Genomic DNA, 19,498 nt, shown 5'->3' on the forward strand with positions numbered 1-19,498 from the left:
TCCAAACGAGAAAACAGTGTTGTCTTGTAGAGCTGCACCTGACAGCTGTAGAGGTTTGCCAACCGATAATAACCAGTTTGACGTGCTGCTGTACACATCACTATCAGCTCTCAGTTCTGTCTTTGATACGGCGTCAAATGCTCTCTCATCTGAATGTCTGGTCGATTTTGCTTTTGACTGAAGATGAGCGTTTCGTCTGAGATGCTTTGATCTTCTCCCCCAAAAATCTGCGTAACATTTATTTCACTGTAAGTAGCCTAGTCATCAATTTATTTAGGCAATAAGGGATACGTGAGCTATAAAAGTTTACCGTGGACAGTTTGGTGTGCTGTGTCAAGCAAGGCAAGGTGAAAGTGATGCCCATGACATATGTGACCTTTTGACAATTTCCCAGGACACAGATGGGAATCTCCTCAGATCCTATCTTGGATGACACACGAGCTGTTAGTTGATCTCACATCCTTTACACGATACACAAAATGTTCAACAATCCAATATTAATGAGCAAACTAATCTGTTAAAGAATTTGAGGTGGCCAAACTAGAAAAACTAGGCCATACTTCAAAGCCGGCACCTCTTAACAGATACTTCCCCATCTCTCCCTCAAAGACCTTTCACAACGATGTCACGTTCAAAGACCCAGTGAAGACAAGGCTGTATTATGGCATACAGCAGGGGAATCTTAACACAGGGCCTAGTAGCTTACAGACTGAAAGGAAAGGTGGAGAGGGCATGTGTTACAGTGCGGGGGCCTATTTCATGCTGCCGCATGTCAAACAGCACCTGTTCATCTGTGCTGAGTGACTGTGCAGATGACTGTGGTGATATTGTCCCGGAGAACCAGCCAGCCAGCCAGCTCCCTTCTCTCTCTCTCTCTCTCTCTCTCTCTCTCTCTCTCTCTCTCTCTCTCTCTCTCTCTCTCTCTCTCTCTCTCTCTCTCTGGGTCTTGCCGCTCCCTGGGCCCAGAGATGGACGGTCTACCTGGACGCATCAAACAGGTGTCAAATTGCTCAAATTACTCACATATTTACCTAGATAAAGCCCCTTTGATAGCCTCTAGGGCCCCTTTAAGGGAACAGCCGGCTACCAGCGGGTGGCGGTTATTTTTGGGGGCCCTTCCGTGGCTTACTTTAGAGGTGTATTGCTGACAGGCAGTCCGGCGGTAAACCTCTTCATCATCATCATCATCACTTGTCACCACAGCTAATAATGCCATTCCTTTGCCTGCCAAATGGGGCTCTGTGGCCCCAGGAATTTAGATATTGGAAGCCCCCCCACCCCACCCTCAGTCAAAAACATCAAAGACTCTCTCTCTTTCTCTCTCCCTCTGCCCCTGTTTTATAGTTTTAAGTGGTATGATGGCCTCAAGATGGTCTGTCAATCAAATGTTTTGAAAAGAACATCATTCCCTACGCATGCTGAACATGAAAACAGTAATGTAAGTTAGTAACCAATAACACTGCCTTCTACTATAGCGACAGGGCTGCAGGGCAGTGCAGAGTGCAGCGCAGACATATTTCACCATGAGGAGAAGAGGTTTATCATATGGATGTGTTTAGCTATCCGTCTGATCTTCAGCGTGCCTCTATCCAAAGGAGGAACCACAGGGTATTCAAAGCATATTTTCCCCTCCGTTGAAGGATGTGTGGAACACTGTGGAATATGGTGTCATAAAATAATGAAGACCGGGCAAGACGGCAACTCCGGGTTAATTAAAATGGCGGTCCTGTCGAATTCCCCAGCTGCAGCCCATAAACATGCACATGATGTACAGTACCAAGCACACTTCCTAGGGGCTTCAGATGCATTCCACTGATTCATCTGTTTATGATGAGCCGGTCTGTGTGTATTGTGGTGCTCGTTCCTTTATGCCCTTTGGCTCAAGGCATCTGTAGAGTACATGAGAAGTATAGCTGCTGAATTGATGCAAGACACCCAAGGACTTATTCTGGTTATTGTTGGCAGGTAGTAAGAGCTCCTGAGGTAGACCAGCGTTTTGGTAAGGTGTGGTTGGTGGCTAATTGAGACAGGTAGCTAGCATCATTAGGGTTGTTAATCTCACCACGAACCCATCAAATGTTTTTATTTCAACTTTATTTAACTAGGCAAGTCAGTTAAGAACACATTCTTATTTACAATGACGGCCTACCAGGGAACAGTGGGTTAACTGCCTTGTTCAGGTGCCGAACGACAGATTTTTACCTTGTCGGCATTTTTACCTTATCGGAATTACGTCATACATTCTGTCTCTCTGTAAATCCTCAAGATCCCCTTTTCCTGTCAAAGTTTGACAGAGCCAGCACTGACATACATAGTGTTCCCCAGAGAGTGGCTTGGGAGATAAACAATGAAGCAGAGAGGCAAGAATATTATCTCAACTCTCTCCCCAGACTGTATGTGCTGAAAATAAATGGGGCTTTCTGGATAGAAAACGAGTAAACGTGTACAGCACATACTTTTCTCCCTCTCTCTGTCTTTCAATCTATCTCTGTCTTTCAATCTATCTCTGTGTGCATCCCACATCTGACGGCTATAATTCCTTTCCAACGCTGTCCTGTTTAGGAAAGTATTTTTTGATGCAGTAGATGCAGTGGAATGTCCAGAACCAAGACCCGAGGAGAGTCTCAGTTTTCCACAACTTTGATATATTGGCATATCATGCTCATATTTTCTATGTTGCGTCTGGCTCACTTGGTAGGGCATGGCACTTGCGACGCCGGGGTTGTGGGTTTGATTCCCATGTATGCTGACACTTGGGATAAATGTCTGCTAAATTAATAAAATCATTAGATACCCAGGACTACCTGACATGAGGACTCCTTGCTGTCCCCAGTCCACCTGGCCATGCTCCTGCTCCAGTTTCAACTGTTCTGCCTTACTATTATTCAACCATGCTGGTCATTTATGAACATTTGAACATCTTGGCCACGTTCTGTTATAATCTCCACCTGGCACAGCCAGAAGAGGACTGGCCACCCCACATATGCTCTCTCTAATTCTCTCTTTCTTTCTCTCTCTCGGAGGACCTGAGCCCTAGGACCGTGCCCCAGGACTACCTGACATGATGGCTCCTTGCTGTCCCCAGTCCATCTGACTGTGCTGCTGCTCCAGTTTCAACTGTTCTGCCTTATTATTATTTGACCATGCTGGTCATTTATGAACATTTGAACATCTTGGTCATGTTCTGTTATAATCTCTACCCGGCACAGCCAGAAGAGGACTGGCCACCCCACATAGCCCGGTTCCTCTCTAGGTTTCTTCCTAGGTTTTGGCCTTTCTAGGGAGTTTTTCCTAGCCACCGTGCTTTTACACCTGCATTGTTTGCTGTTTGGGGTTTTAGGCTGGGTTTCTGTACAGCACTTTGAGATATCAGCTGATGTACGAAGGGCTATATAAATAAATTTGATTTGATTTGATTTGATATGATATGAAAAATAGAAAAAGAATCCACAGTTATTTTTTTCATATATGTTTCTCATTGTCAAGGCAATGGATGGTCTTGTGTATTTGCTTTGGAAAATGGACCTGCCCATAAATGCCATTTTAACACATGCACCTCTCCTTTCTCTCTATTTCACACTCTCACAACTTTAAAGGAAAGAGCCAAGTGAAAAGTAATTCACTAACTAGGCCAAAGCCTGGCATTTCCTCCACACGTCAGCGATTCCCACGTCTGAAACATTGTTACCTCCTCACAACATAAGGGGCCAGAGGAAGTTCTGAGGAAGGGAGTGGGGGGCATATCTTCCCTCTCTCTTTTCCCCTCTAGTCCCCTTCCCTGACCCACGGGGGACCAGGAGGGCCATGGAGGGGTGATAAGATCAGTCCCAACCTGCTTCCATCACCGCCTCTGCCAGGAAGACTGCTAATGACTGCCTGTCTCATATCCTCTGCCCATGACTTACTGTGTGTGAGGAGGAATCTCCTCCTTATCTTAATTGAACCCCTGTAAAACAGAGCTGGGATGGCCAGGCTACAGGCTCCAGGAACAGGCACCAATTCACTGTCCGCCCGACATATCATCGCTGAGGCCCTGGCCAGACACCTGCATATCTGGGGAGATAAGGGGAGAGCTAGGACAGTACTGGACGTCTCCATGAGCCATTGACAAAAAAGTAATGCTTCAAAACCACTGTCTGGGAAATGAGTAGTAAGTCAAGACTGTGTGTCATGGGTAGAAGGTTCATTTCTCCGTGGGACGAAATGAGCGATGTCAGTTCTCCTGACTGTTATGACTTTTTGTCCCATTGTTTGGCCTGCGTTTCCATTAGTGGACACGGCCCTTACTGGAGTTTCACAGAAGTTGCACGGAAAAGCCTTCTGGGTGGAGAAAGGCTTCGACCTGAGCTTACTTCCTGCTTTTGTTTGGACACTGTGGAATGGTGGACGATTGTATAAATATTTGCTCAACATGTCATTTTCATATTTCTGCAAACGTGAGCATCTGCGCCTCTCGGGCTAAAGGTCACACCATAAAACAAAGAAACAAATAAATGGCCACACACCTGACTTTGTGTTCCCACACCAAAGGCAATGACTTAACCTCTGTTCCACCCCCCCAAAGGCACTATATCTCACATTGTCATCGCAGACCTTTCCCCTACCCATCTCCAGCCAATGGCAATTTGATGTTTAAATTTGAACATCTTCATAACTACCATGGGAATAAAACCACCACCCGCCGTCACCATCCATCAGACGATTAGAAACGTATGCACTGCCACTACGGTATGTCGATAGATTATGCAATGCCGTCACGAGGAGGCCAGACCCTAGGATGAATTCATATGAGTCGCACGTAATCCCTTTCAGACTTTCTGACTCGTCTCCTCCCGGTCAACGATGACAGGAAGCTAGGTGCAGACGAGTGGCCCACGCGGCAGCGGGGGAATGTATTTACGAGTCTGAACAATGATTCGGAGTAGTAAAACAGACTCCGTCTACATGGGTCACATGTAACAGTGTTTTGTAAGTCAAAAAAATATCCCACAAAAAAAACAGGACTATGATAAAAATGGAATAAAATGAAAATGTGTTGAATATCAGAGTGGTTACACCGTTCATCAAACGTCACCTTGTTAAATCCACCAATATATGGGGCACCATTAAGGTCGATGTTATATCTGGACCCAAGAATTTCAGAGGACGTAAAGATATTTTTATCACACAGGAACATTTTGTGGATTAGGGATCAGTAAATCAGTAGCCCTTTCTTTAATCTGGTTATCAGGAATGACAGGGTGATATAAACCTCTGGAATCATTTGACCAAATACCTTTGACCACTAGTTCTCAGCAGTAAAGTTTCATTTTTGTAGCCCTACAGAGCCCTAATGACTAAACTCACCAACCAAATGGTCTCTATTTCCTCAGGTCCACCAGGCCAGCTCCAACCCCCTTGGCTCCGGACTGGGCTACCTGGAGCACATCTGCCAGCTCATTGAGAAGATTGGTCAGCTCCAGGAACACAACCTCAGGCTGCAGAAGCAAATCTGTGGGCTGCAAAAGGATGGAAAGATGACCAAGACCAAAGAGGTGAGTCACATACAGACACATACTATACGCTATCATCCTCATCAGCATACTCACACAGTGAGTGTGTCTGCTGGTCATTGGTGAGCACCCTGGGAAGAATCCCAGGTTAAAACATCTGGATTGGATTTGTGCGGATTGGATTTATCAAAGATATTCTGCCACGTAGCTTTTGCACGACATTGTTATGCTGGTGAATGAGGACCCAAAAGCGACTTAACGAAAACAGAGTCTTTATTCCAGTATATGACAAAAGTAATAATCCTGGAAAAATCAAGAAGAAAACAAAACAGGAAAAAACTTAAATCCACTCGTAGTAACGAGGACAGACTGGAGACTCGACCATTGACTGCAGGTTGCTACGGGAAGGCACCGACCGTAGCAGACTAAGAAACCTGCTCACACGCAGCATCTGAAGGAGACAAAACACGACAGGGCGAGACAAGGACACAGCACAGCGAACATCATACAAGGATCCGACAAGGACAGAAGCGGAAAACAAGGGGAGAAATAGGGACTCTAATCAGAGGGCAAAATAGGGGACAGGTGTGAAAAGAGTAAATGAGTGAGTTAGGAGAATGAGGAACAGCTGGGAGCAGGAACGGAACGATAGAGAGAAGAGAGAGAGGGAGGGGGAGAGAGAGGGATAGAAAAAGGGAACGAACCTAATAAGACCAGCAGGGGGAAACGAACAGAAGGGAAAGCACAAGGACAAGACAATATATGACAAAACATGACAGACATATCTAGTCTTGTCAGATCAGGGAGGGCGAAGAGAGTAAGTACTGAGACAAAGCCTGCTTATGGTCAAACCATCTCTCTCTCAATGAGTTATAGCAAACAAAGGGGTCCTTAACAGTGTGAATGTTCTAATGTTGAGGTATTATGATTTATCTCAGTTACTAGCTAATTTGTCAGCGATACAAAGCTCCTACAAATGTTGTAAAAACATTGTGAACGGAGCTGTAGGTCGTGCAGGGCAGACCTAAGACCATTGATCTTTGATTTGCAGCTGACTGCTGTCCAGGTGGTGCAGAGATAGCCATGCCTTGAAGTGACTGATTACTCACCATTAGGTCCCAGTGCTAATCCAGCGGTTTCAGTACGGTAGTAGGAGCTGTAAATCATGCCGGAGGAAAGTGTATTTAATAAATAGAACAGCTGGGTCCAGCCCACTGCAGTCTTCAAACATGTATTTAGTCAGTTAAGAACAAACTCTTATTTACAATGACGGCCTAGGAACAGTGGGTTAACTGCCTTGTTCAGGGGCAGAACGACAGATTTTGTACCTTGTCAGCTCAGGGATTCAATCGACCAACCTTTCGGTTACTAGCCCAACGCTCTAGCCACTAAGATACCTGCTGCCCGGAACACATATGGGGCACACATTTAGTAACGTCCTTATAGCACAGCAAAGGGGTTGTTGTAGCACAGCAAAGGGGTTGTTGTAGCACAGCAAAGGGGTTGTTGTAGCACGGCAAAGGGGTTGTTGTAGCATGGCAAAGGGGTTGATGTAGCACGGCAAAGGGGTCGTTGTAGCACGGCAAAGGGGTCATTATAGTACGGCAATGGGGTCGTTATAGCACGGCAAAGGGGTCGTTGTAGCACGGCAAAGGGGTCGTTATAGCACGGCAACGGGTCGTTATAGCACGGCAAAGGGGTCGTTATAGCACGGCAAAGGGGTCGTTATAGCACGGCAAAGGGGTCGTTATAGCACGGCAAAGGGGTCGTTGTAGCACGGCAAAGGGGTCGTTATAGCACGGCAAAGGGGTCGTTGTAGCACGGCAAAGGGGTTGTTATAGTACGGCAAAGGGGTCGTTATAGCACGGCAAAGGGGTCGTTATAGCACGGCAAAGGGGTCGTTATAGCACGGCAAAGGGGTCGTTGTAGCACGGCAAAGGGGTCGTTATAGCACGGCAAAGGGGTCGTTATATCACGGCAAAGGGGTCGTTGTAGCACGGCAAAGGGGTCGTTGTAGCACGGCAAAGGGGTCGTTATAGCACGGCAAAGGGGTCGTTGTAGCACGGCAAAGGGGTCGTTAGTACGGCAATGGGGTCGTTATAGCACGGCAAAGGGGTCGTTGTAGCACGGCAAAGGGGTCGTTATAGCACGGCAACGGGTCGTTATAGCACGGCAAAGGGGTCGTTATAGCACGGCAAAGGGGTCGTTATAGTACGGCAAAGGGGTCGTTATAGCACGGCAAAGGGGTCGTTATAGCACGGCAAAGGGGTCGTTATAGCACGGCAAAGGGGTCGTTATAGCACGGCAAAGGGGTCGTTGTAGCACGGCAAAGGGGTCGTTATAGTACGGCAAAGGGGTCGTTATAGCACGGCAAAGGGGTCGTTGTAGCACGGCAAAGGGGTCATTATAGCACGGCAACGGGTCGTTATAGCACGGCAAAGGGGTCGTTATAGCACGGCAAAGGGGTCGTTATAGCATGGCAAAGGGGTCGTTATAGCACGGCAAAGGGGTCGTTGTAGCACGGCAAAGGGGTCGTTATAGTACGGCAAAGGGGTCGTTATAGCACGGCAACGGGTCGTTATAGCATGGTAAAGTGGTCCTAATAGCACGGTAAAGTTGTCCATATAGCACGGTAAAGGGGTCGTTATAGCACGGTAAAGTGGTCCTTATAGCACGGTAAAGTTGTCGTTATAGCACGGTAAAGGGGTCGTTATAGCACAGTAAAGGGGTCGTTATAGCACGGTAAAGGGGTTGTTATAGCCTGGTAAAGTGGTCCTTATAGCACGGTAAAGGGGTCGTTATAGCACGGTAAAGGGGTCGTTATAGCCTGGTAAAGTGGTCCTTATAGCACGGTAAAGGGGTCTTTATAGCACGGTAACGTGGTCCTTATAGCACGGTAAAGGGGTCGTTATAGCACGGTAACGTGGTCCTTATAGCACGGTAAAGGGGTTGTTGTAGCACGGTAAAGTGGTCCTTATAGCACGGAAAAGGGGTTGTTGTAGCACGGTAAAGGGGTCGTTATAGCACGGTAAAGGGGTCGTTATAGCCTGGTAAAGTGGTCCTTATAGCACGGTAAAAGGGGTCTTTATAGCACGGTAACGTGGTCCTTATAGCACGGTAAAGTGGTCGTTATAGCACGGTAAAGGGGTTGTTATAGCCTGGTAAAGTGGTCCTTATTGCACGGTCAAGGGGTTGTTGTAGCACGGTAAAGTGGTCCTTATAGCACGGTAAAGGGGTCGTTATAGCACGGTAACGTGGTCCTTATAGCACGGTAAAGGGGTCATTATAGCACGGTAACGTGGTCCTTATAGCACGGTAAAGGGGTCGTTATAGCACGGTAACGTGGTCCTTATAGCACGGTAAAGGGGTTGTTGTAGCACGGTAAAGGGGTCGTTATAGCACGGTAAAGGGGTCGTTATAGCACGGAAAAGGGGTTGTTGTAGCACGGTAAAGGGGTCGTTATAGCACGGTTAAGGGGTCGTTATAGCCTGGTAAAGTGGTCCTTATAGCACGGTAAAGGGGTCGTTATAGCACGGTAAAGGGGTCGTTATAGCACGGTAAAGGGGTCGTTATAGCACGGTAAAGGGGTTGTTGTAGCGCGGTAAAGTGGTCCTTATAGCACGGTAAAGGTGTCGTTATAGCCTGGTAATGTGGTCCTTATAGCACGGTACAGGGGTCGTTATAGCCTGGTAAAGTGGTCCTTATAGCACGGTAAAGGTGTCGTTATAGCACGGTAACGTGGTCCTTATAGCACGGTAAAGGGGTTGTTGTAGCACGGTGAAGTGGTCCTTATAGCACGGTAAATGGGTCGTTATAGCACGGTAAAGTGGTCCTTATAGCACGGTAAAGGTGTCGTTATAGCACGGTAACGTGGTCCTTATAGCACGGTAAAGGGGTTGTTGTAGCGCGGTAAAGTGGTCCTTATAGCACGGTAAAGGGGTCGTTATAGCCTGGTAAAGTGGTCCTTATAGCACGGTAAAGGTGTCGTTATAGCACTGTAACGTGGTCCTTATAGCACGGTAAAGGGGTCGTTGTAGCACGGTAAAGTGGTCCTTATAGCACGGTAAAGGGGTTGTTGTAGCACGGTAAAGTGGTCCTTATAGCACAGTAAAGGGGTTGTTGTAGCACGGTAAAGGGGTCGTTATAGCACGGCAAAGGGGTTGTTGTAGCACGGTAAAGGGTTTGTTGTAGCACGGTAAAGGGGTCGTTATAGCACGGTAAAGGGGTTGTTGTAGCACGGTAAAGTGGTCCTTATAGCACGGTAAAGGGGTTGATGTAGCACGGTAAAGGGGCACGTGTATGTTTATGTTTAGTAATAACAAACATCAGGGGCTTTCCAGTCACCTGTTTAGAGAGAGCAGAGAAGTTAGAGTCTGTGGCTGGGCCAATGATGCATCATTCATGATGATAACCTGAAAAATCTACATCTGAACCCAAACAACATGGTGCAAACGAGACGGTTTACCAGAATTGGTTTAAATAAAAAAGAATAATCTGTTTATATCTGAAATAATCTCCATGTTTGCTAACCATGTACTGTATCTGTAACATCACTCTCTCACAGCTGTCCAAAATTAGATAGCCACATTTGTTTGCTAAACCTTCGTCTATGAAAATGTACAAATGCAAGCACAATGTCAGCAGTAAAATAGGGCAAATTACGTTTCTTGTTTTTCTGTAGTAAGCACCATTTTAGAGTAGTATTCCAGTAAACTCTCATAAAATAACTACAATTCTGCTCAGTTAACAATGTGTAACCTATAAAATCCCCAGGCCAGCTCTCCCTGCGCTCACTTTCCGTTCCCAAACAGGATGAATGCGTTGCTCTGAATGTTATCTTACCAACGCCAGAGAGACATTTTTGATTATTTATGGCTTTTTAAAAGTTGTGGCATTTAAAAAACATCAGTATGGTAAAACATGGGCACATGGGTGGCATTTTAACACACTCAAATAGAAAATGAGGCTCGTAGAGTTCACAGAGTCCCAAAGCTACTTCAATTTTATGTTTTTGTTTTCAGCTCAACATCATAAGAAAACCTGACCTTGAATATGAAAAATAACAACATTGGCACAAGATTTATCCCAACCCTATTGCATTGTATTCAACTTTGTCCCCTCTCTTGTGACAGTTGCCTGTGCTTCTAAAGAAAAGTACTTTGGCATTGTGTGGAAGCCTCCCTTTCCTTTTGAGACTTTGGCACAATACCGGAGCGGCTATGTTCAGGGGGTTTCAGAGAGAGCTGGTTCCAAACTATCCCTGTCAGTTTGGGCCTGGGGGCCGGAAAAGCTTTCCACTGAAGCAAAGGGTGAGCCCAGCAGGAGCATACACTACAAAGTCTTCAAAGACACAGAGAGAGAGAGAAATAAAGAAAGAGGGAGAAAGAGAGATAGTTCGGGGAGAGAGAGTGAGAGAGGAAAAGAAAAAGAAGGAGAGAGGGGGAAAGGGGCACAGTAAGAGAGAGAGAGAGAGATCCCAAAAAGTGCTCATTCAAAGAAAACGCATCCTCTCTTACAAAAGCTATTTCTTAACATTCTTAGCAGAACTTCCTATTCTTTGAGGTCATCAAATTCTGACATGATTTCACCTTGATTAGGATATTTGTCCAGATAACTTGGTGTTGTTATTCTCTCTGGGCCAAACCCTGACTTGAAAGAAGATTTTTAGGACCACACCGGCTGGCCTCCCAAGCGGTTGGTCTTTTCCCCTGCTGTGAGTGTTTCTATGGGTACGCCACAAGCTGAACCCCATAGATGACACATCAAAAGGAGGAGCAAGTCAGCTGGGGCACATCTAAGCTCCATGAATGACACCCATGGTTCCCTGTGCCTACACACATCTACCCCACCTTTCAAATCAACACCAGGGTCACCGCTGAGCTCACTATAAACACAGAGATCAATGAGACAATGGCCAATTACCACCTACATAGGGCCCTCTTTTCTGGCTTCATCTGTTTTCTACCAGGACCCGCGTGCTTTGGGGTTTCTCGTGATGAACTGAGATGCAAGAGTCAATACTAGAGTGGACTATGACTTGTAATCAAGTTTCTAATGTGAGCAATGAACATGAGCTCACTCTTACGGACTCAAGCTCCCCCTTTCCCTATCCTCAAAGCAGTACTACCTCAGACAATGGATCCATCTGCAGGCTGTCCCTGGGTTGTTGAGGAACGGTATTTGATGGAGGGAACATTCCAGGGCCGGAGTCTTCTGGACCTTCCCTTTTCCCGAGTGCACAGGGGCATAATGCCTTTAACAGTTTAATCCTCTTCTCAGAGGTCAGAGGTCAAAGGCCTGGTGTGGCCGGCACTCTGAGTCCCCAAATGTGGGCTGCCTCCTTCTAAGGGCTAAGCACACACAGATGGGGTAGGGCCTTGGAGAGTGCAAAGACCACACTGTTTTCGCCCATGGAACCAGGGCCAGGAGCCTGGGCCTAGCCCCTTCTCAGTAGAGGCAGTGTCTTCACCAAGGGGAGAGTGTGGTCGTGGTTCCAGCGGGGAAGTCAGACTATGGTCAAAGTCCCGTGAGACAAAAACAAAGCCATGGAGTGTGACTTCAGTGGTCATTCATCATGCTATTTACCCCTTTTTATGTTTTAACATCCAGTGGTTTCGTAACAGGCTATTCAGTGTTAAAACAAGGAATTATGGAAGAGAGCACTGCTCAGAGATGATTCTATTCTAGTGTAGAGTTTGCACCTTGTGTCCAGGTTAGAGGTAACTTCAGTGCGGAGAAGGAAATTATTTTGCACAAGATTAGGAAGTGACTTCCCCTAATGAGCCTCCTGAGTATCGGTCCTGGGTTCTGAAGTTGTGCAAGTGGCGAGTGTGTCAACTTCACGTGATGAAAAATCCCCCTACTGTAGAAGTGACACTGCACGTTTAAATGTTAACTATGAAGCAGGAAAAAACAACACTCGTCTCCAGGCTTTCATCTTATTCCGTTTATCCTACTGCTGGGTGCCTGCGTTGTTTGAGTTATAAATGTGATTTTTTTTTTACCTTAGCGTGGATGTGACATCCAGAGTTTCCTCAGCTGGGATAAACGGATGTGAACATTTTCCTGACAAATTCCAACTTTACACAATGACTCGGAAAGTGTCTCTCATTGTTCTTTGAATCACCATACATGTATCGGCATGGCACATAGATTGGAAGGCCTACTTTGGACAAGTTAATGTTGAGTTAAGAAGTTTGAGGTTAGGTTAGCATAAACCCAACTCAATCTGGAAAAGAAATAGTAAATACACACTATGTATGAAAACAATAATTAAAGTAAGTTATTAAGTTGAAGTAGGTTTAAAACAATAACAATAAACTCAAATATCCCAAAGACTCTTGTAAAAAATGTGGTAGCATATGAGGCCAAGAAATACAAGAGTGTGATGGCCATAACACATTTTCACTCTCCTGAATTTGTAACAGATGGTTGCTGGCTGAGCCAAGTATGCAGTATTAGAGGACCATTCTTGACCAACGAGTGAGAAAAACAACAAAACTAGATTTGGATATTGTAAAATACATTTCATATGCCTCCTACTCAAAGTCCTGTACCTTCTCTTCCTGTCTGTCCCCCAGGACTTCTTCCTGCAGCACTGTAGCTGTGGAACGGCCGGCCTGGCCTTCCATGAACAGAAAAGACACTCTAGGAGTGAGTTCCTGACCACCTCCGTGAGCGGCACCCTCTCTGATCTCTCCACCATCCCTGAGGTCACACACCACACAGGACTCACAGCCAGGGGAGGTCAGTTAACTACTTAATAACATGATAACAACCCATAATCTACATCCAGTCATCTCTTCTCACTCAAAATCCAATGGATATTCCATAAATTCTCCAAAAGTAATTTTGTCCCAGTTTGACTGTAATCTCATCAGATGTGTCCAGCCCAATCCTTTTGTTTCTCTCGGAAAACCATAGTGTATTATTTCATTGGCAGGTAGATGAGCACTTCATAACCTGCTCCTGCGGTAATCATTCAGTCACAAGACCAATTTATAGTAATGTTTGCCCAAAGTTTTCCTGAAATGGATTTTCTGGGTTTATTTAAAAATCATTAGGGGTTTTCAAAATGTGACCGGGCGACGACCCCAGGTGTGATTTCTCCCAAAGTTCACCTTTTCGTCATGTTTTTACTCTCCTGTTTTTGGAGTGGCTCACGTTCCCTCAGGTGGGCTGACTATTATTATCTACTTTTATTTATTCAGGGAAGACCAATTGAAACCAGTGTCTCATTTGTAATGGTGCCCTGAGGACAGAGATTCCATCAACACAACAACAAAAGATAAGACACAATACATTACATCAGGTTATTACAACAAGTTATAATAGTCCATTGAAATGATTGCACACTTCAATAAACTAATTTAACAACAGAGTTTTAAACTTCCTTATAGGCACCAGGGAATCCAGGTGTAATTTGTTTTGTAAGATATTCCGTAACTGTGGTGCGTTAAAACTAAAGGCAGATTTACTAAACTTTCTGAATACAAGCTGGACCTCAAGAGTTAACGAACACTGCGACAGGACACAATGTGTGCTCTCTCATGGTGTCAAGTCTAGTTGCCACTATATTACGAAAGGTGTACCGAAAGGGTCGGTATTGGGACCTGTTCTCTTCACTATTTATATAAATAATATTGGTCTATGCAATCCTGTAATATTCATCACTATGCAGACAATACGGTTATGTATGCCATTGCACTGAGTGTTGCCCAAGCTATGTTCAGAGCTGCAATCTGATTTTGTTGCATTACAGAAATCCCTCGTTGATTTAAAACGTTTACTTAATGCGGGCAAAACTAAATATATGTTGTTCTTTAATTCACAAAAAAAATCTCGAAAGGGCTACATATTCATTCATTGGACAGCTCTCTCATCGAGCGGGTTCCAGCCTACAAATATCTGTGCGTTTGGATTGATAAAGATCTAATGTTTAAAAAAACATACTGATGAGGTAGTTAAATGGAGGGAACATATAGAGTCCCATGGATTCAGGAATTTCTTGCTCTTCCGATAAGCAGGATTCAGGAAATTGGAGCTGGGGAGTAGGAGGATGGCGAATGGTACTGCGATAACAGATTGAGGACGTGGGGAGGTTGAGTGGGCAGTGGCGGCAGGTTGAAAGAAGGGGTTCCTCTGGGACTGCTGATTCACATCACCATGTGTCATAACAGTTTCCCCCCACTATGAGCAGCGAGTGGTTCCAACCCTTGTGACTCTAGCCTCATTTATACCTGGCGCTAACATGCGTCCTTTGTCCTTATCTTGCCCACATTCTGATTGTGCCCACATTTTCAGAAATATGTCTACACATGGTATTAAAACATGTCTCACTGTGTTTGCATTGTGATCAACTATTCTTTAAAAAATGTATGTATTTACTTATTTTAAGACCCATATTGATGCCATAAGTCAAATGGTGCCACCTGTCAATGAGTTAAGAAGGTGGGATAATGATGAATTAAACGGTTTCACTGTTCAGATCCGTCTACACTTGTAAGGTTTCCTGACACAATGCGTGCCTGACTACCTTCGTAGGTGGTCAGAAAAATCACAATCAGATCACAATGCGTATTTTAATCATCTCCAGTCTACACCGGTCTGAAAATGTGGGCACAATCAGAATGTGGACAAGATCAGAACAAAGTATGCATGCTAGAACCAGGTATAAACAGATCTTCTGATTAATTTATTCTCTCTCTCTCTGTAGAGAGTGACCAGGGTGGATGCCAGCCCCTGGTGCCCCTTTGGAAGAGGGGCCTGAATCGGATGAGCTACACAGAGGGAGATACGCGCTCCTATCTCTCTGACAGTACAGAGGGTCTCTCTGCCCCACACAGACGGGTGAGTCACTCTAACATCCCTCCTCTGATTCACTGGCTCTGCACAATACCCTCAACCCCTGTTTACTGTGCAAATATCTACATCAGCGCAACTCGATGTTACCAGACCAAACAGTGGGTAAAGCGCCTATTCGTTAATGCTGAGAGATGTGTGTTTGGTTGTGTAGCTGAGTGAGAACTACACGTGGGGCAGAGTGAAGGATCTGGTGAAGAAGACCAAGCTGAGGAACCAGAGCAGACTGGGACAATCATCCACCTCCCTCAAGAGATCCTGTCCACAGCTTTACCGGTGAGGACACTCCCCACCCACCCACCCACCCACCCACCCACCCCCACTCCCCACCACCCACCCCTGCTCTCTCTCGCTCTCTCACAAAGGAAACACTCAGTCTACTCGAAATACTGTATCTCTTACTACAGTATATGCAAACAAACACGCACCTAACACTAGGATTACCTTTAACTTCATTAAATTAAAAATAACAGTTGGAACTTGTTGCTCCTTCAAGGATTTTTGAAAATCTTGAGCTAATCATGCCACAAGGAAGGAGAGGTTAAGTTGTAATTAATCACAGCTCGCTTTAGTTTCATATTTTGTAGGTGCCTATTATTTCTAGATAATTTAGTCTTCGCAGAAAGAGGAGTTAAGACTGTCTTTGGCAGTAGGTCATGGGTTGTGTTTGCAGAATGATTCAACTGCTTCCTAGGAAGAATATAGACACTGAAAATACTGAAAATGCCCAACCGACTCATATCATCTTACCATTTAGAGATAATTTTCTTAAATTAAATTACTTTTATATTGCTTTTTAAAATTTATAACACATCACTTGTAAGTAGCGATTTAACTTTCCCCTGTGACAAATTATCAGCCAAGCTAAACAAGTCAAAATCAAATGGATTTTGAGAATAAAATGTACCACTAACCAGGATATATTGTTACTCAGTCAACACAACTGTCAGAAGTATGTGCCTTGACAAATTATCTTGAATAATAACCACGGCTTTAATATTTTATTTTACAACATTCAGCATACGCCATGGAGAACTTAGCCCACGGCCACTGGAATCTATCTTAAATAGCGTCCCGAAAATGTCAAAATGAAGCAAAAAAACTGACTTGTACACAAAGCAGATGCACTCTTCAGTGTCAGGGAGCGACTACGCACCGTTTATTTCAATATGACTGAGGCAAATATGATAAGCTTAAGTGTTTTTATCTGAGTACAAGCTTGTAAAATTATATGTCCCAAGTTCACTGGCTCTCTCCATTGGTGGTAAATGGTGACTAGCACTGCTGGGTTTAAATGGCCTAAGCTCAAAACCACTGAAAACAAACCCTCCCTCATTTGTTAAACAAAACACAAATGGCCCCCTCTAACAGTATGTCAGCTTCTACTAAGCAGGAATCTACGCCAACATATTTGGAGTAGGCAAAAAGACGTGGACATTTTGGGTTAGAAAGTGTTGACAGCCTTAGCGACTTTAGACGAATAGCAGACTATGACAGGTTCTTGGCACTTCGAGATTTTATTTTATTTTGTTCATGCGAGATAGCTGTGTCAGTGGATGAATTGTGGTATTATTCTGTTTGAGGGTTGTAGAACATAAGGATCTGGTGGGAGTTGAAGAGCTTGAGGAAAGAACAGCTATTTGTTGTGCCCTTCAACGTATTCCACAACTTGGATGGGCACTCCTCAGAGTGAGGGAGCTGGGCACGGACCCAGACTAATAGCGGAGGGGTTGCAGTGTCAGGTTTGAGGTATGCAAGGAGGAGTTGGAGAATTCCACATGTATTTCAGAGTGGTCCAATGATATATAGAGATATGCAGAATTTATCAAAAGGGAGACCCTCTCTTGGAAAGAAATGCATGTGGAAAAACCATCCTGTTCTCAAGCGTTGTGCAAACTAATGTATTGCTCATTGTAATAGCATTGGAGCACACCAATAACAATAACCCATTTCCCTCCAGCCCTGACCTGGGACCAGTGGACCTACCAGGAAGAAACAGGAACTCCATGATCACCTTGGGCCATCAGAACAAACTGGACTTCCAGTGGCCCAGATAACCATTGTTGGTACAGAAAGTTCTGACTCAAAATATTGCTAAAGCGTAGTGAAACACGTTGGAAGCATGCTGTGCATGTACAAGCACAACTGATTTAGCAGCTGTCGTGCGATCTATTCTCAGCGTACATGTGTAATATAGATATCCATAGAGGTGAAGAGGCAACACTTTTGTAACACTGCCCACACTGAACGTCTTTGTTTTCTACCCAGATATGAAACAGACGGCCCGAAGTGGGAAGAGAATGCCCGGAAGGTGAAGTTGCACAGATTCTCGACTGGACTGAGAGAGTAGTGTGAAAGGAGGGATGTGAGAAATAACACTTGTGATGGATGACAAAACTTTGAGTGAAAAGAAAACAAAAAGAGGGATGGTCATAGACATCTCTCTTGAGATACAATTCTAAACTAAGGGATTGTATTGTTTCAGATAAGGGAACATTGGTATTTATATGAGAACAGACATGCATGTACTCCACAATGTACATGAATACGATACAAATGATTTCATCATGTACTATAATCGTTTTTCTATTCAATTCATATTGTAATGCTTTCTCTAAATATGTGTTATGTTAGTGACATTTCAGTACTATGTGTTGATGGAGAAAACAACAACTCTTTGACATGGTTGTTCCAACTAAGAAATAGCCTAGACAATATTCTGGGGTGAAATTAAGGGATAGTTCACCCAAATTACAAAATGACATTGGTTTCCTTACACTGTAAGCCGTCTATGGACAAGCTATGGCAGCAATGCATCCTTTGGTTTAGTTTCCCTGCCACTCTTTCAACATGCTAGCATTTTAGCATTTGTGGCACAAATCCCATTCAAGTCATGGGACCGATATTATTTGCGCATCATGCCCAAATCAATACATGATTTAAATTCTAGATAAGAGCGTCTGCTAAATGACTAAAATGAAAATGTAAATGTAAAAATAATTCGAAAGTATCTAAAGTCGCTTGTCAAACTCAACAAAGTCACATAGATTATTTGAACATGATGCTTGAAAAATACTAATTTTGGTCCCATGACAGGGAAAACCAATATGTAATTTTGTGTTTGGGTGAACTATCGCTTTGGTTATCATGCCCCCTTGAACAAATGTGAAACATACACATATCATACATATTTGAGAATTGTACTTAACTATTCAACACATTTTGTGTGAATTCTCCTCTTGTTTTGAGTGTAGGCCTAAGAGGCTGTGTGTGCATGCACTATACAGGGATAATAGATCGTGGTGATGTTGTGTGAATGTGCTGTATATAACAAAAGTGAATTGTGTACAGTCACTGTGTATGTACAGGAGGGGAGTTATGCCTCTGTAAATTCCAATGTTTATATGATGGAAATGTAAACTTTTTGGAGATAGGGGTCCAGATCCCTTATGATAAAAAAACAAACACTTTGAGGATGCTAGAAAACATTTGTGATGCATTGCCGCAAGGCTTTTTAATGTTCCTCTCAAACATTTTATGTAAAACAAAAAAAACAGCAAAGAAAAAAAACAATAATTTCGCATCACTGCAACATGTACAGTATTTTATCAGAGGCTGCTGTTGCATATGTTCATCTTCAAGACATTTTTTTATTTATTGTGACATGCAAGTCCGGTTTGACAAGCTAACGGTGATTTGAGCTTTTCTACATCACGGTTACATTCCCCGGTTTTCCAGAAATCCTGGTTGGATCATTCCCGTATTTCCTGCTTTTCCCTCGTAATGCCATGAATCTTCCCAACAGGCTTCCTTGAAAAATTGGGAATTTTGGGAAAGCTACTGAAATTTTGCAACCTTTAGTTACGTCACTATGAGCTTCCTTTGATAACAGACAGGCAAGTGCCATGGTACCTTGGAAATCTCACTGGGTAACTACAGAAGCAAAGTTCAACACAGAAACTTTGAAAAGGATGATTAAAATGTCTTCAAAGCCTTGACATCCAATTGAAATACAGCAGAAGTCAATTCCAAATGCTCAAAACTGTCCAGCGTTGTTTACAACAGGAATGGAGGTCATCACATTTTTAGAAAATACTAATCCCACAGAAAGAACAAAACAGTTAGTTATCCAGCATGTACTTCAG

General features: G+C 44.2%; 1 protein-coding gene across 3 annotated transcripts in view; it reads left to right on the forward strand.

Moving 5' to 3' along the window:
- The window catches only part of LOC124038214, a 33,923-nt gene extending 15,916 nt beyond the window's left edge, over positions 1 to 18,007 (forward strand). For 2 of the 3 annotated variants that reach the window (XM_046353787.1, XM_046353785.1), the window contains exons 3-8: positions 5,373 to 5,534; positions 13,073 to 13,238; positions 15,208 to 15,341; positions 15,508 to 15,629; positions 17,314 to 17,419; positions 17,622 to 18,007. In XM_046353787.1, the coding sequence (XP_046209743.1) occupies positions 5,373 to 5,534; positions 13,073 to 13,238; positions 15,208 to 15,341; positions 15,508 to 15,629; positions 17,314 to 17,410 (681 nt within the window). In that variant the 3' untranslated portion in view covers positions 17,411 to 17,419; positions 17,622 to 18,007. The remainder of the gene's footprint in view (positions 1 to 5,372; positions 5,535 to 13,072; positions 13,239 to 15,207; positions 15,342 to 15,507; positions 15,630 to 17,313; positions 17,420 to 17,621) is intronic. The other variant, XM_046353786.1, reaches the window with a different exon arrangement.
- Positions 18,008 to 19,498: the final 1,491 nt, after the last annotated feature.

The sequence above is a fragment of the Oncorhynchus gorbuscha genome, linkage group LG06, assembly GCF_021184085.1.
Source record: "Oncorhynchus gorbuscha isolate QuinsamMale2020 ecotype Even-year linkage group LG06, OgorEven_v1.0, whole genome shotgun sequence".
NCBI lineage: Eukaryota > Metazoa > Chordata > Actinopteri > Salmoniformes > Salmonidae > Oncorhynchus > Oncorhynchus gorbuscha.